The sequence below is a fragment of the Callospermophilus lateralis genome, chromosome 1, assembly GCF_048772815.1.
Source record: "Callospermophilus lateralis isolate mCalLat2 chromosome 1, mCalLat2.hap1, whole genome shotgun sequence".
Lineage (NCBI taxonomy): Eukaryota > Metazoa > Chordata > Mammalia > Rodentia > Sciuridae > Callospermophilus > Callospermophilus lateralis.
The window spans coordinates 42802116-42819162 of NC_135305.1; the positions used below are offsets into that span (position 1 = coordinate 42802116).

At 37.5% G+C, this 17047-nt stretch overlaps 1 protein-coding gene across 1 annotated transcript in view; it reads left to right on the top strand.

The window, feature by feature from the left end:
• The window catches only part of Met (MET proto-oncogene, receptor tyrosine kinase), a 108999-nt gene that overhangs the window by 45472 nt on the left and 46480 nt on the right, over window positions 1-17047 (top strand). Inside the window, exon 3 of the mRNA XM_076834151.2 lies at window positions 7958-8149. Coding sequence (XP_076690266.1) covers window positions 7958-8149 — 192 coding nt within the window. The remainder of the gene's footprint in view (window positions 1-7957; window positions 8150-17047) is intronic.

A 17047-nucleotide genomic window follows, 5' to 3' on the forward strand; every position in this document is an offset into this window, starting at 1 on the left:
AAAGAGAGCTCCACTCTTCAGGAACAAACCATATACCCCAAAGGTACAACCCCAGGGATCCACCTCCTCCAGCCACAATTTATCTGCCTGCAGCTACCACCCAGTTAACCCCTATCAGTGGATTAATGCACTGAATAGGTTAAAGCTTTCGTAACCCAATAATTTCACCTCTAAGCTGTCTAGCATTGTCTCACACATGAGCTTTGGGGAGATACCTCATATCTAAACCATAACACCTGCTTAATAAACAGAAGAGATCAGGCTCATTCAGGGTGATACAGCTGTAGACTCCTACTTATAAACAGTAGAGAACACGTGAATGACATCTAGGGAAATAAACTAAGTGAAATTCCTGAAACAGAAGCAGTTCAGATTTTAGCTAACTATATGAAAAGCTCTAAGGAAAAGGGGACTTTCCATTCTGAAATGTGCTTCTCCCAAAAAATCATTACTCTGTGTATCTGGAATTTGTACAAAGTTGGATTATGGATAAGGTTTATATTACAGTACTTATTTTAATTTAGTCATGGTCAAGAGGGAAAAGAGCTGCTGTGAGTGAACTGGCAATGATTTTACAAGGTAGTACAGTTTTAAAAATTTATCTGCAAGGCTGATTTAAATTATCTACAGATGAGCTAAATCTGTCCTATAGATCAATTACAAGAATCACTATTTTAAATATATCACATCCTTAATTATACTGAATTAAATGTAATTACACATTCACTGCATACATCATAGTGTTAATTAGGGGAAACATTTTGAATCAAATATATTGAGGTATATAGTACTTTAATTTCTTTTTATAAAAAAAAAAGCTGTATGGGCTGAGTCAGGTAAAAAATATATGGCAACTACTCATGAAATGGTAAAGAAAGACTATAAAGACTAAATTAATTAATGTATCAAGGCTTACAAATTATAGAGTAATTCCTATAATTATGACATTATGTAAGGCTTTGGGAAAGGAAGCAAAACTGTAATACATTTTTTAAAAAGTAAAACCATGTTTACCATTGGCTCTCAGAGTCATGTAATTGTTTTAGAAGAGGCTAGGCTTTGAAGAATTAAATTCTTTTAAAGAGCTTCTTATAGAATCCAGAATGTACTTGGATTTGGGGGCAGCCCAAGTTGGTGAGAGGACAGTGATTGTCAGCTTTAGTCTGACAGTTGGCTGATGGCAGTTTGGTAACTCTGGAGGGGAAGCTTTGGGAAGCCATCCGTAGAAATTTGAAATCAATTGGCTCAGGCTTTCCCTTTGTGGATAAAAAACATTCAGCTAGGCTGCTGGAAGACCCTGGGTCCTGATGTCTGCAGGCCATGTGAGCAACTCAATGCTTTGGTTTCCCCCTAAGTGTGTTACTATGAGACTGGGTGATTAATATTTGTAAAGTGCTTCGAGCAGTGTCTGCCTGTAAATACTAGAAATGAATGTTTATTAAAATCAGTAAAATAAAACCAAGGTGCTGTGGTTTGCCCAAGGCCATGCAGCTCAGCAAAGCATTGCTGGGATAGCTCCAGTCCTATCCATAGAAGTGACCATTCTTCTTTTTTATCAGATCCTTAAGCCATCCATAGAATGTGATTTTGCCTCAGATATCCTGTAGGAGCTTGTGAATAATAAGTATGACTCAGTGAAAGGAATATAGGACTTGAAATCAACAACTAGAATTCAAGCTCTAATATATACTGGTTCAACACTCTGAATCTCAGTTTCTTTATCTGTAGAATTATGATGATCCTAACAAACCCAAATTACACATGTGTTGACAGGATCAAATGAGATCAGGTACTTTGAAAACCATAATCCAGTATACCAATGTTATTTAATATTATTATTGGGAGCTCAGCCAGGACAATGTTTCAAAACTGCTTAGGACATCAAGAAGTTGGCAAGGAGAAAGTTCTTGGTAGGCTTGCTCCACTTCCTCATTTCCTATTCATTGTTTTCTTTTAAATTTTATCTTATTATTATATGCTTTATATATATATATATATATATATATATATATATATATATATATATATAAAGAATTATGGACTATATTTGCATACATATATGTATGTGTGTGTTGTGTGAAAAATAAAACCAGTACTCATGTATTTACCACCAGACTTAAGAAAGAAAACATTACCAATGCCTTTGAAGCTCCCTCTGTGTCCCAGTAATATCCCTCTCCCTCCCAGAGAGTGGGTAAATGATTGTGAATTGTGTGTTCATCTTTCCTTGCCTGTTGTTACATTACACATGATGTGTGTGCCTAAAAAACGTATTGGTTTAATGTGGGTTTTTCCGTATATTTTTTCCCCTCTTGACTTAAGTAGTACTTAGTATCTTCCTGTACTCTTACATAATTACTCTTAGTATCTTCCTGTACTCTTACATAATTAAGCCTTATTCTTTGCTACTATATCCTTTCCCTGTGCAATAAAACACATCACCTCTGTCATTCAAAAGACTCCATCAAGAGAGATTTTAGGAGAGCACAGACTTCATTTTTACAAGAGTAAGGAATGGGTGCCAGTGCTAGTGGAAAGTATGCAGGAATCCAGGACTCTGAAGGGTCTTGGTCAGGATAACCACTCTGAGATTCATCTGGGTCCCAGGTGGCACCTTGACCTTGAGCCTCAAAATAACAAAAGGAGATAAGTTGAATGCTATTCTAAGAAGTTTGGATTTCTCTACAGGCCTCTGGGAAGCAATTAAGATTTTGAAAAAGGAAGTGATAGTTCAGGACAGCTTCAAGGCAGAAGAGATAAAAGACAAAAGGGCCAGTGAGGAAACACCTATTCTGGGCAGGGGCATAGGCACGGCTAGGACCTGCCCCGGAGCTACACTGGACAGAGTTCAACAGGACTTCACAAGTGGTTGGAGTAGGAAATACTAGAGGAAAAAAAAAGTGGTGAGGAATGAAATTCCAAAGTTACCTGAATGCACACATGGTCATGTTCATTAATCAGAATAAATAACAAAGAGAGCTAGAATTGAAAGCCACAGTGATTGATACATCCCAAAAGGTAAGTGATTGTCTCTCTGCTATTATATAGAAAATAATGATTAGTTTCAGACTTAAGGGACTGCTATAAAGTGATATTTTCATGTTTTGGAGGGGATTTTTGTTTTATTATGCTGGAGATTGAACCCAGGTCCTCGCACATGCTAGGCCAGCCACTCTAGTACTGAGCTATAGCCCCAGTATAAGATGATCTTGAGGGTCTTTTCCATTTTCAAGTTATGTAAGTCTCAGAACATTGCCCAGAAAACAATAATAACAAATGAAGTTTATGAACTTGAGAATCAGAGAGAACTGTATTCAGGCACCTGTTCCAATGTGAACTGTGCATTGTGGCAGAACCCTCAGCTACCCTGAGTGTGTAAAACCTCACAGGGCTGCTGTGAGGTATGAAAATGCCCAGCTCAGTGCCTGGCACATTGTGTGTGCAAGGTAAAGACTGATTTCCTCCCTCCCTTCCTTTCTTCCTTCCTTCCTTCCTTCCTTCCTTCCGTCTTCCTCCCTTTGTTAGTATGGGGAGAGTCATTCTGGCTCCCTCCTGCAGCTGGTGTGAAACCTTCTCTGTAGACTTCTGCACTTCCCAAAGCAGCTCCTATCCCAGAGAGCTGCTTCCTGCCAGCTATGCTCACTCATATCCCAAAGTACAACACAAACTGGCTTTCAAGAAAGCACACATAGGTAGGAGATCCCTGGCAGCAGGTGAGTAGTTCCTCTTTCAACTGGGCCCCAGGAACTGTGTGTAAAGTGCTGACATTAAACAATCGCATCCTCCTTGCACAAGTGAGGATGTGTCTTTAAGGGACAGTGAGTGAGGCTGAGAATCGCAGTTGCACACTGCTATACGTTTACAATGTGAGAACTTCAACCAAGGCTCCCTGTTAAAGTGCAAGGACAGCATGCAGCTCTCTAAGTCAGTTCGTGCCACCATGACCCCAGTCATTGAGTTGATCAGGATTCTCAGCAGGAAGAGACAAGGACAGCCCCCTTTTCTATAGCTAATGCTAGAATGTTACTTTTTCCTAGCACCAGTGTTCCCACGGGTCCCCCTGTAGATCTCTGTTATGAGGAAATGAAAAAAGAAAAAGGTCAGGATCCTCTGGCTTATGAAATTTGAATGCCATTTGTACTTGAAATCATGTTTGTTTTTTAGCTTCAGTTGCACAATTTTTCAAGATTAATAAGTTCTGTAGATGCTATTCCAACATTGTGCAATGTCTCCATACTAAGGAATTTTGTTAGTGGGCAATAGAGCACGACTCAATCCTATCAGTCCTTGAAGTGGTACTATTTAGGGACCTCTCTATTTCCTGAAGGGAAACCTTGAAGTGCACAATATAAATATTGCATTAACTCTAATGCAGAATTCTACATTTATGCCTTTCATGTGTGGAAACAGGTGTGTAGAGGCCAAAGCCCTGGTTATATTGCTCTCTCTTCATCTAAAAAATGGTCAGCAAGTTCCTGCGGGTTTGCAGACACTGAGGGGTTCTTAGAGGTCTTCTCACCTCCATTCCCCTGCTGCCCATCAGCAAGGCAACTGCAAAGTAAACTGGGTAGGAGGAGGATCTCTGCTGGCTTTGTAGATGCATTTATTTCTTAGCAAGTGTCATTGAAAATCTACTTATATTAGGCATGGTACAGGGTACAGGGATACAGAGGATAAGACAGTTCCTGTCCTCCCATTGATAGAAAGGAGGACAGGAATCATTTATGATCAAAGAAGAGTCCATCCACAGCAAATTGTTTTTATATCCCAGTGAATTCAACAGCTCAAGTAGCACCATACCTCCGGTCAAGTTTGAGACTTTAAAGTTCCCAGGATGCCACATAAGAATAAAGAAAGACAACGATCATTAACAAAAGAAGGAACGAAAGAGCCACAGAAGCTGACCCTGAAGAGCAGTGGCCTCTGCAATGGAGCACTTCCAATGACCTTATCTTTGAAATTGGTCTCTGTTTCTTTAAGCATCTTCCCTTGGCTCTTTTAACATGGACAATTGGTCACCAATAGAAACTTAATTATCAATTAATCGATTGCTATTGAGTTGCCAGGATTTCATCCCAGTTATCTGCTACTCCTCAGAGTAATCTATAGTATTTTAGTGAGGAAAAGCTTCTAATTAAATAGTGAAATAGCACTCATTAATAGAGCAAAATAAATATCTAAAACTAAAACATTGTACTATTTCCAAGAGACAGTAAGTTTAACATCTCTAAGACTCTATTTAATAATTTATTACCATTTAAAATGAAGAAATAATTGTTGGTACATGAAATAGAGCTTTTTAGGTAGCTTTTAACCATAAAAATCAATAGATATAGGAACTTTCCATTTCATGTGACAGATGGTTGACCTTAAGGAGTAAGGTCATCATATAGAAGAATAATTTTTTGTTGTTGTTCTTAAACACATTGATTGAAATATGCTATGATAATTTTGTGGTTGTTATCAAACAACATTCATTTTCCTGGATTGGTAGCTACATACAGTGATGTGTAAAAATGAACTTTCTATTTGTTCCAAGATCCTCCTTTTCCTTAATGAGAGGCTTGGAACCTGGGGCAGATGATGATGAGAGGTTTACTAATTCCTAGCCATCTCATCAAGATAGTCAGGAGCCTTGTACTCTTTATTTGTCCTTCATAAACTTTTAACTACGCTTATCCCAGAAAAAAAAATGACTTAAATAATACTGGTTCATGTCTCCACACTCATCCCCGTCTACCTATAATTGATTCACTTATTTGTTGATTCATTCAATTGATATTTACTAGATGCCTATTATATGTGGTGTTTCGTTACTGCCAACAGTACAGTGGTGAAAATGCAGTCTCTAACTGCAGAGAACTATCACAGGAGAAGGCTCACATTATCTTACAATTGCATAAGCAAATTGAAATTGCAGCTATAGCTATCTTACAGCTATGCTGTGCTGTCTATGATGCTTAGGCAAAAGGTATTGTGAGAGTCTAATAATAGGAACACTGGAACTTGATATTGGCATCAGGGCAGGCATCCTGAGGGAGTGGTGATAAGCTAAGGTCTGAAGGAGGTATATAGGAGTTCACAAGGTGAATGGAGGTGGAGACAGAAATCCAGGCAGAGGAAACAGCCTACCTAGGCCAAAGCGTTTAATGGGAGGACACCTGGAGAAAGGAAGGAAGGACCCCTCCCTGGTGCACGGAGAACACAGACCTGGAGAAGCTGAGTAGTGGCCAGATGATACCACCCACATCCAACATGTCAAAAATAGTTTCTTCTATCCTAAAAGCAATGGGAAAGCATTAAGTGTTTTAGATAGAGAGGAACATGGTTAGATTCACATTCTTACAAGAATCCTGTTAGAGTGTTGAAAAGAGATCCCTGATGAGGGTGATGGTGGATTTGGTGGGTCTAGTTAGCAACCCACTAGTTGTGGTCCCAGAAAAGGGTGGGTGACCTTGATGAAGATGGTGGTGATGGAGAGAGAAAAGCCCAAGGGAGGTCCAGAAGATATTTAGAAGTGATGGGAATTGAAGATGGACTGTATATGGGGGGCTAAAAAAGAAAAAAAAAAAAAAACAGTAGGAATCAGGGATGGCACTTGAATTTCCAACTCATGTGCCTTGAAGGATATATGTAATATATTGCTGGGGTGTGTAATATATAATCAGGCAAGCAGAGTATTAGTTATTTTGAGACTGAAATCTCTTGATACATGAGAGTGGAAACACAAAAGCATGTGTCCATGAATAATAGACATGTGTCTGCATAATAGACATCACAGAAATTGTCAGGATTTACTATGAAAAGTGGAGAAACAGCCCTGTTAGAGCCTTGAGAAATCCTGACATTGATAGCCAGGTGCAGATGGTCCAGCAAAGGAGAATTACTACAGACTGAGTGCCTAGGGCTGGGACTTGGTGGTGATTCAGTGGTAACTCACATGCTTAGTATGCACAAGGCCCTGGGTTCAATCCCCAGCACCATTAAATTAAAAAAAAAAAAAAAAAAAACAAAAAAAAAAACAACAACAGACTGAAGCAGAAGGAAGGATCTTCTCAGTATATAATTGTCACATACTACTAAACAACATTTTAAAAAAATCCTTCCCCTTGAGGTTGAACCTAAAAGATAGTTACCAGACCGTAGTTGTCTTGGCAAGCTAGTTACTGATACATTTAATGCACAGCTCTTTTGTTTTTTTTCAACTTTTGCCCAGTGATGACTCACCCAAGATCCTATATGCTGAGTTCTGTTGTAAGAGATTTATATAAATTAGTTCATTTAGTCTTTGCAACAGTTCTGTAAGCTAGGAACTATTTCTGTAATACTGTGTGTTTTACACATGGGGAAAGAAACAGATGATGTGAATTTCTGAACACAGAGAGATTATAGGTATTATATAAAGCACATAAGCATTTGAGATCAGGATTTGTTGCAAGCACTTGGGTCTGTGTACTGCTGCCTACCCATGAATTATCTACTAACCGCCACTGCCCACCACCTCTGCACAAAATGCATAGAGGCACACATTTTAAAATGTAATATCACAGTATGATTCTACAATCAATTGTTATTCCATTTGCAATTCATCTCATAGGACTTGCCTGCTAGAAGCATTACCTTTATGGCAAGGGCTGAGACATTTAAAGTTTTGTTTTTCTTTTAATAGAGTCTGCTAAGTTCCTTCTTTACATATGCACATATCCAACCACTGTGCAAACTGTGAAGGTAAGGTTTGCCTCCAGTTTTGAAGTCTGTATATACACAAACCATGCCTAGTAAAATTGGAGCTCTATTGGTCAGTAGAAATATTTATGCCAGTGTGGGGCCATTTTTCTACTTGTGCTGTTATCTTTGCCATTCCCTTCCAAGCTATGAAAAGACACACTGAGAAGTTTCTTTACCAGCTTGTTTTCATCTGCACTGTAATTAATTCAATAATCATATTTTATTCCAGATGCTCCTGAGAAATTCATCAGGCTGTGAAGTGCGCAGTGATGAATATCGAACTGAGTTTACCACACCTTTGCCGCGCATTGACTTATTCATGGGCCAATTCAACCAAGTGCTCTTAACATCTATATCTACCTTCATTAAAGGAAACCTCACCATTGCTAATCTTGGGACGTCAGAGGGTCGCTTCATGCAGGTAAGGGCTTTCAGAGGGTCTCTTTTATTTGATACTATGTAATTAGTTTGTTTTGGTTTTGTAGTAAGGAATTTGCAAATACTGTGAAGTGCAATTCACAGCAGAAGCTCAGGACACAGGCCAAAAGCCAAACAAAGAAGTCTGGTCCACTTTTTATGAAGTGTATGGCCTAGTTTTGTTAAGTTTTTGAAGCTTTCACTTTGAACGTGGTTGCTTTAATTTTCATGTCTGGAATGGTTTGGTGGTTTTTTTTTTTTCCATTCATAACTTCTATCACATGATTGGAAAGTAAAAATGAAACAATTAAAGCACTTCCAGGAGATGTTTTCCTATTCCAAGGGAAGCAGCGGATCAAAGGAGAGCTATTGTGTGAACCGTGTGTCTCCATCAGAAGAAACATTCACATCATTGAGAAGTGTTGGCAGGAGTCGGGAAGACACACTATCATCAAAATCCTATTGTAATTGAGGCTCTCCTGATTCTGCAAAATTATGGGATCAGACACAAAGAAGTTAAAATACTTTTTAAAAAAATGCATTTTATTAAATGCTTTTAATGACGAGCAACAGTATTTCCATACAATAAAAGTCTACATTTCAGGCTTGATTGAAGTCACTGTGTTTCCTAGCTACAAGAATCATAGCACTCTCCAGACATTAAAATGCTCTAGTGTTGGATTTATTTTACCACTTTAATAGTTATTGGCACTTTCAATATGAATTCATGAATACAGAATGACAATGACATCTATGGAAATGTTGAAGTTCTACAAACACTAGAAATTTCTTGTGAAGGAAGATGCTCACTTCACAATTGTCTGATATAGTTAACATCCTGATCAAACAAATGACTTCTAGTAGTCAATTGAGGACGATGAGTTCTTCCTAAGATTTGCTCATCTGTACATCCAGTGTCTGTGCTCTTTTGTAAAATTTACTTTTAAAAATTACTGAAGTCTTTATAACAATCTAGATATTGGTCATTGCCACATTTTAAGGACTATAAATCATGTTTTTCTAGTACTAATGGCATAATGGAATGTTTTCAAAGTCATACAGCATGTAAATAAAACTTTTCTAGCTCAAAACTAACTACATAGAACCTGTGCTCTAAATGTTTCCACACCATCTCCCCTCCTGAGCTTCACATTCCTCCCTCTCCTCCCTCTATCCCATTCCATTGTGTTTATTTAACCACCTCACCCATCTTAGCCATTTAATTCTATCCTTAACTTCTCAAAATCTGAAGGAGGGAAGCCCAGGCCTTCCACATGGACAGACATGGCCTCTAACACATTTAAATATGGTTGTATCTATTATCCTTGTAACGTGGGTATTATTATTTTGTATTTATATGTGTTTTTAGTTTATGTTGATGATAGTTTTAAAGATTCCAAAGAATTTGAAGATGAAGGATAAAACCTAGCATCTGTTGAATTCCTTATGTGTTCATAATTTTCCTTTGTCTCCCTTTATCTTAATTTCTGTTTTTCTTTTTTTTTCTAAATTGTTCATTATCTCACCAATCCAGGTTCATATTAATAAGTTTTCTGTAACCATTTTAGGTCTTTTTTTAAACATCAAAAGCATCCTGATCTGTTTCCAGATGCTAAAGTCCTAATAAAATCTCATTTTAAATAGGTTGCTTTAATGATAAGAGTCCACACAATCCAAGGAATGTGTCTTGTGTCCGTCTCATTATAACAGAAATGCTGTGACAAATGATTTCTTCTTATATAAAAGAAACTTCTTATGCCATTAACTGCATCCCATACAGAAGGTGGAAATAATAGATTTTTATTTTATGAAAAGTACTGAAGTCACTGATTTTTTTGTAAACAGGTGACTTTTAATCATCAACTGTGTGTGGAGACCTCACCTACTTTTCTTTACCAGGCGAATGAGGGACGAAAAGGAAACAGGGACACAGAACCTGCCCTTAAAAAAGTCAAGTTTTAGTAAAAGAGAGAAAAACATTTTCTGGTAACAATAGTCTTCACAGACAAAGGGCTGTTGGTATCCACAGAAGATTTATTTTTCTGACACTTGAAATTTTATATAAATAAACTGAAAGCACTTGAAGAATCATTCCACATTACTGAAATGCAGTTTGTTTACAGCAAATAATAGTGGGGGGATGGGTTAAGGGTGGGAGTTGGGTTAAGGAGGAAGATCAGTGACTTCCTTCCAGCCTGATCTTTCAGAGCAGTGACTGCCCACCAAGTTCTGTAAATGTTTTGACTGGACTAAGGGCTAAACCTGTGGCCCTCCTAAGTTCTACAAGGCAACTTTTAATAAATACTATGGAGTTTCTGTTACAAAATAGAATGAACATTTTCTCTCCCTCTCTGAAGACAGCTGCCACACATGAAAAGGAACAGAAAAATGATTTTACTTCCTTCCTACCCTGAAACCTAATGGCAAAGTTGCTTTGCAATTTTTTTTTTTTTTTTTCTCCCAAGAGTTTGCAGCTGTTTCTGCCCTTCCTATTGTGCTTGTGTTCAGCTCAGGCTGGGAACACAAGCTACAGCCCCAGCTGTTGGGTGCAAAGTGAATCAGGTATTTCACAGTGGTTATTTGATTAGAAAGAATTATATTGTTTAGCTAACAATAGTATATGCATGGCAGAGAAGACGTTTCTGACATGTTCCTGACATTTCATCATGTGTAACTTATATAGGTACAGTTACGTCTAAATATACTGTTGTCTACATGTGGAGTCTCTGTATCTGTTGAGCCATGTCAATATAAATTTCAAAACCAGATTTTATTTATATGATCACTCTCTTGGGATGCCTTGACGTAAAATAATATGATAAGCAATGTTTGAGATGGTCTAAGTAAACAGTGAGAATAGGCCTTACAAATTGGGAGGAGGGAGTACAGAAAAGAATAAGACTGAGCAACCTTAGCAAATGTACATGGCTACGTGGGAGAGGGAAGCAGGATTCTCATGAAGATCACAGGACTAATCATAGGGATTGCCCACGTCTCCCCTTCTGAGCTCCTCGTCTAATCTACATCCAAAACAATGCTTGCTTGATTTTTTTTAACAGCACTTGTATAAGGCCTTTAATCTCTAAATGCAAAGCATTGCTATTAAAATATTTGTGTGTGACTGTTAGACCAGGTCTCCCTGGATCAGAGGGAATGGGAGTGGAAAGGCCCTTCCAAGACTTGTTTCAAGTTCAGCTCTACAAACATTCATGGGCACTGAAGGCTGCTAACTGTGCCCGCTGCCTGGCACCATTACGTCTGCCATTAGGCTCTTTGGTACCATCCTCCTTTTCCCCTCTTCTGAATTCTGTTACTGTTGTTGCTGTTACTACTCATCATCCTCTTTTTCTTCTGCTCTTAACTGGGCTAGTTGGGTTTCAAGCAAGAAACTTAAAGAGGTAAGGATGGCTCAAAAAGACACCCTTTGGTCCTAATCATCTATTATTCCATTACTTAAATAATTATGCTAGTAATCAGTGAACCTGCAAATAATTACTCACTTCCAGGAAGCAGAATCAATTCATCTATTGGCCTCTTTATATTCCTTTAGTTTCTGGGCCACCATCATACTGTGTCAGTTCTTTGCATTGGAAGCCTGTGCCAGTTATTACATTTGGAATGACTGCTATTTCAGAATTTGTAGATGCAGATCATCAATTCACCAATGTTATGAACATCAGGCAGAGACACAGCTGAATGAAGCTTATACTCAAACACCATTTCTCTATAAGGATTGTTAATTTATCCATCTCTTTTACAAAATGCTCAGATAAAAATATCATCTGCCTTTTTTAAAATTTGTACATCATTGACTTAATTATATCCCTAAGGAACATTATTAGTATTGGGCTATTTCTCTATGCTCATGAGTTCTGAAATTTCTTTTGTGCAAAAAAAGAGCTCATAATTTCAGGATAATAATTTCAGGATTATGTCCATAAATAAAAATTAAGTCCAGTTCATGTATAGTCTCCTCAAATGAATTAATGTATGCTTTTGAAGGACATGTATGTTATACTCTATCACACACATAGAAATTTAAAACATCACAAATATTTGCAACCTTAGGAAAATGCAAGGCTTTTGTTTGTTTTGGTTTGGGGTGGCAAGGAGTAACTGGAATTTCTTGCATAGTTACCTTTCGGATAGAACAGAGACATTGTAAGACATGAAATATGTTTATCAGTTGTTTTTGAACTTTAGTCAGTTCAAAATTCAGAGGTAGATATACTCTGGATAATAGCTAATCCTACAATCAACACATATGGGATGTTGACTTGAAATTATTCATTATTTTTAAATTTTTACAAATTCCCTAACTTATTTGGTTTTTTAACAAAGTCAACCCAATACTGACTCATTTTGACTCACTTTTGACTCATTTCAAAAAATTGAAGCAGATACACATCAGTGTTGTAATAGTGAGGAAAATTGCTTTGCCCATTGGATATACTAGTCTATTTACCAAAAGGAGCAAAGAATGGGGTAAAAGTTCATTTAATTCAATTTTTACCACCTGGTACTTTCTCTTACCATTTTTAGTTCTCTATTTTCAATACCAGTCTGCAATTTCTACTTCTTATTTTTCATTTTTTTTCCTGTTTCACAAAACTAGATACGAGCCTTGATTGAAACAAATTGCTCTAAGCCTCATGTTCTGATTTCTTTCTAAATAAAAACCAATCCTTATCATATACCAAAGAAAATAGTAAACTTTAAACAGACAAGAAGCATGAGGCATTGCAATCCATACCTGGAAAAAACCTTCAACTCCTGAAGGTTTTCTAAACTCTGAAACACTTCTAAACCCATGCCTTCATTAAGGCCTCTATGGGCTTCTGATTTCAATCTGTTCATGTCTGAAGGCAATAGATACACCTTAAGGACCTACTCTGTGCCAGAGTCTGGTCTATACTGGCAGCTAGACGGAAGCAGACACTTCCTGAATCTACTGGGTCATGTGACCCCATGGTGTCTGCATCTTCACTCATATTTTATTCTCTTTGAAACTCAAATTCTGATCATTTGCATCACCTTTCATGAAGAACGGAGTTTTGCTTATTCCTTAACACATATCCTCTCTTCTTTTTAACTTTTCATTCAAAAATCAATCTAGATGGTATAAAAGCTCCTTTTCAGTTTTATTTACCTTGAAATGGAACTGTCTGTTTTTATTTCTTATATAAAAAAGATTTACTTAATTCATCAGAAGATTTCTTGAAGTTTCTTGATCACATTTTAAATCTACATTTCCATATGACTGAACCACGTACCATGAGGTCTACCATGTTTTCTTGATCCCACGATGACTATGTGAAGAAGAACTGCATTATGTTTTTTCTAAAAAGTCTGCCATCCAGTTCAGATGTATCAAGGACCACTGAGTATGTCAGACCAACATAACTATAAAGTTATAACATAACTATAAAGTTAAAACATAACTATAAAGTTATATTATCCCAGACCAGTGTCTCCTTCAAGAAGTATGATGCAGATGGAAATTCCAATAGTTACTCAAGTTTCTCCAAGAATACTAAAGGATACAAAACATGCTTAGTCCACAGCAACTCTATAAAACCTCTGTCTGATTGTTCTCTGGAAGTTTTCAGGGGCTCCTCCCTCTCCTTCAGGAGGTCACCCTCATCCACTCTGTCCCATCCCATCTACCCTGCCACCTGCACTCCCTCTGCTCTCCATAACTGGGAAAGCCAAAGTACTCATTCTAGAAAGGAGATTGTGAACCTCCAAAGGTAAAACTTCCTCTTGCTTAACTTAAGGAAACACTTGGCAGATGTACACAAACCAAAACCACAATAAAGTACCACTTCACACTCTCTAGGACAGCTCTAATCAAGAAAATGGAAAATAACAAGTGTTGTTGAGGGTGTGAAGAAATGAGAAATTGCTGGTGGGGGTGTAGATGGTGCAGCCACTATGGGAAATAGTTTGCAGTACCTTAAAAGGTCAAGCAAAGCCTTTACCTTAAGGCTCAATAACTCTACTCCTAGATGCATATACCCGAGAGAGATGAAAATACATGTTCACACAAAAAGTTATACATGAATGTTCATAGCAGCAGTAGTCACAACAGCCATAAAGTAGAAACAACCCAAATGTCTATTATGTAATGAATAAATTAATATAATGTGATCCATCCATAGAATGAAATGTTATTTGACAATAAAAATCAGAATGAATGAACCTTGAAAACATTATGCTAAGTGGAAGATAACAGACAAAAAGGATCACATATTGTAGGATTTCACTTATGTGAAATATCTAGAATAAGAAAATTACATATGATAATAGAAAGTAGATAAGTGATGTCAGGGTCCAGAGGGTCTGGGGATTGGGAAATGATAGCTAAGGGGTCTAGGATTTCTTTTGGGGGTATTTAAAGTAATCTAGAGTTGGTTGAAGTGATGTTTGAACAAATCTGTGAATACACTAAAAACCACTGAACTGTCTAAAAGAAAGAAAGAAAGACTTTTGAGGGAGTAGACAACCACATACAAATATGATAAATTATGTTCTTCATTCTTAAAGAAAATTAAACAGAATTTAAGCTGTTTAATTAAAAATAGAACTCTCTGTATATGGTAAGAAAATCTGTCCGGCCTTCATGTATTTGTAGAATATCACACAAAATCATTTGGTACAGGTTTACAAATGTGGAGGGATAGGCCCAGCAGTTTCATTTACTTTTTCTGTACTTTTATTTCTTCCCCATGTCCTCTCACAAATAACTTATTGGGAGAGGTTATGTGAGATCAAAACCACAACAATGGAGTAAATTCAGATTCTTTCCTTGCCCTGCCCTCCCCCCAAATATATTAGTCCTGTATGTTCAAGAACATTAAGGAAAAAGGTTTTGTTATCTAAATACTAAAGATTAGTCATGGACACAGTAGAGTAATTGCCAGTCTTCTATTTCATAGTAATTGTTCTGAGATTGCCAAGTGATTTATCATAAGAATTAAATTGATATGCCAAATTCTGTTCTGTCCCTAGAAATATCTCCATGACAACAAAAAGGAACTCCTGAATCTTGCAAGCATTGCTTCAGGGATCTTTTGAGAGTTGAAGTGGTTACTCAATTATTTAGAATTCTGGCAATAACAGAAAGTGAGGAATTAATGATAGAAAAAGTATTCGTGGCATTTCATGACAGTAGATGTGCCCATGGAGAGAGAGCTAATGATCAACTAGAAGCTATTCGCATGTGTGAAACTACCTCTGTGCTACATTCCAGAGGGTCATCCCACTTTTCCACGTGACTTCCTACCTTCTCTTGTTTGTCCCATTTGTCTATACCAAGTCATGATTAAAAGCAGAGCTTTGATAGCTGAGCTAGTAATATTTCCTCTGTACTATCAAAAACTATGCAGATGCAGAGGCTTTATCCTTCAGCGCACGAAACTTCTGCAACCTAGATTACTAAAACAAGGAATAACTGGCAAGGCAAATATATTGTGAAAGCTGTTTTAGTGCTTCAACTCACCAGGGCTCTTGGGAGCTCGGAGTTGAAGCTTTTTATTGGTATTTACTCTGGTGCGCCAAGAGCCTAGCAGTTTAGTTAAGAACAGGTCAAGCACACAGATTCAGGCATTAGATAAAGCTCCTTGGAAATTTGATTCTTGTCCTTTCTAGCTGAAATTCTTTTGTATTTTCTATAAGGCAAATAATAGTACCTACTTTGCAGATTAATTGTGAGGAGCCAATGAGATCTCTATTTTAAAGCACTTAGCATAGGGCCTTGCTGGGTTACCTGTTATGACAGTGACATATATATGGTGCTCTCCAGACAAAAATTCTTGACAGGAGGAAAACAAATCAATCAAAGTCCAGAGGTGCAAAGAGCTTTTTTTATGAACAGAAAGAGAGAAGGTTAATCCTTTCTGGGAAATGAATATATGGATGGCCTTCAGATTTGATAAAATCAAAGATGATGACCTAGTCATTAAGAAGGGATTTCTTAATGTAGATACAAAAAATGATTTTAAAGAGAATAAGAAGGTTAAATATGGAGTTAACACAAGGCCCTACAATCCCACACCTAACACATCATGGGACTGTGACAACACATCATTTCCAAGGGCTCTGGTAGGGGATGGGTATGTAGCAGGTCTGAATAGCATGGAAGGAATCAGGAGCAGACACAGAATGCAGATCTCCATGGTAAGTTTCCTGCTGATGAACACTCTTTAGTGTAGTGGAAAGCACAGAATAACAATGGGGAATACAGTCTGAGAATTAAGACAGATTGATGTTTTGTGTTGCTTTTCTCTTATGCATGAGAAAAGGAGATATTTTCCCCCCTTTATGGTTTGAAGAGATTGGCGACAACCAAGGAAATATGGAGCAGGAGATGAAAGAGAGTAGAAAAAAAAATGAGAAGTGGTGAGCACCAAAAGGGAGCTGAGATTGCAAAATGGATAACTGAAATCTAGATAGTTGAGGATAGAGGCCTGGGGAGTCTGCTTGTAGCCATCCCTGGAGGGAGGGAGAACTGGTAATTGAACTTTGTTTCACTCTGCCTGAAAAGGTCACAAATACCTATTGGGCCCTAACAGTAGGAAATAACAGTAGTTTCCATCCTTTTCCAACCTGACCAAGTGACCTTTGAGCCATCATTTAACTTCTGTGCAAACATAGCCACCCTGCTTTAATGGAGATGTTTTGAAAGTGTTGAGTGTTTGAGGTAAAACAATGTTAGAGCAAAAATGTCACGTTCAACTCTGGAGCTCTGTATGAGCTTGGGGAGTTTCTCTCAACAGTCCACTCTGGGAACAAAATTAGGTACTTAGTAAATCTTCCTAATTGTTTCAGGCTACTTGGCTCCTTTATTGTGCTAAATTAAAAAAAAAAACAAAAAAAACAAACAAACAACAACAAAAAACTT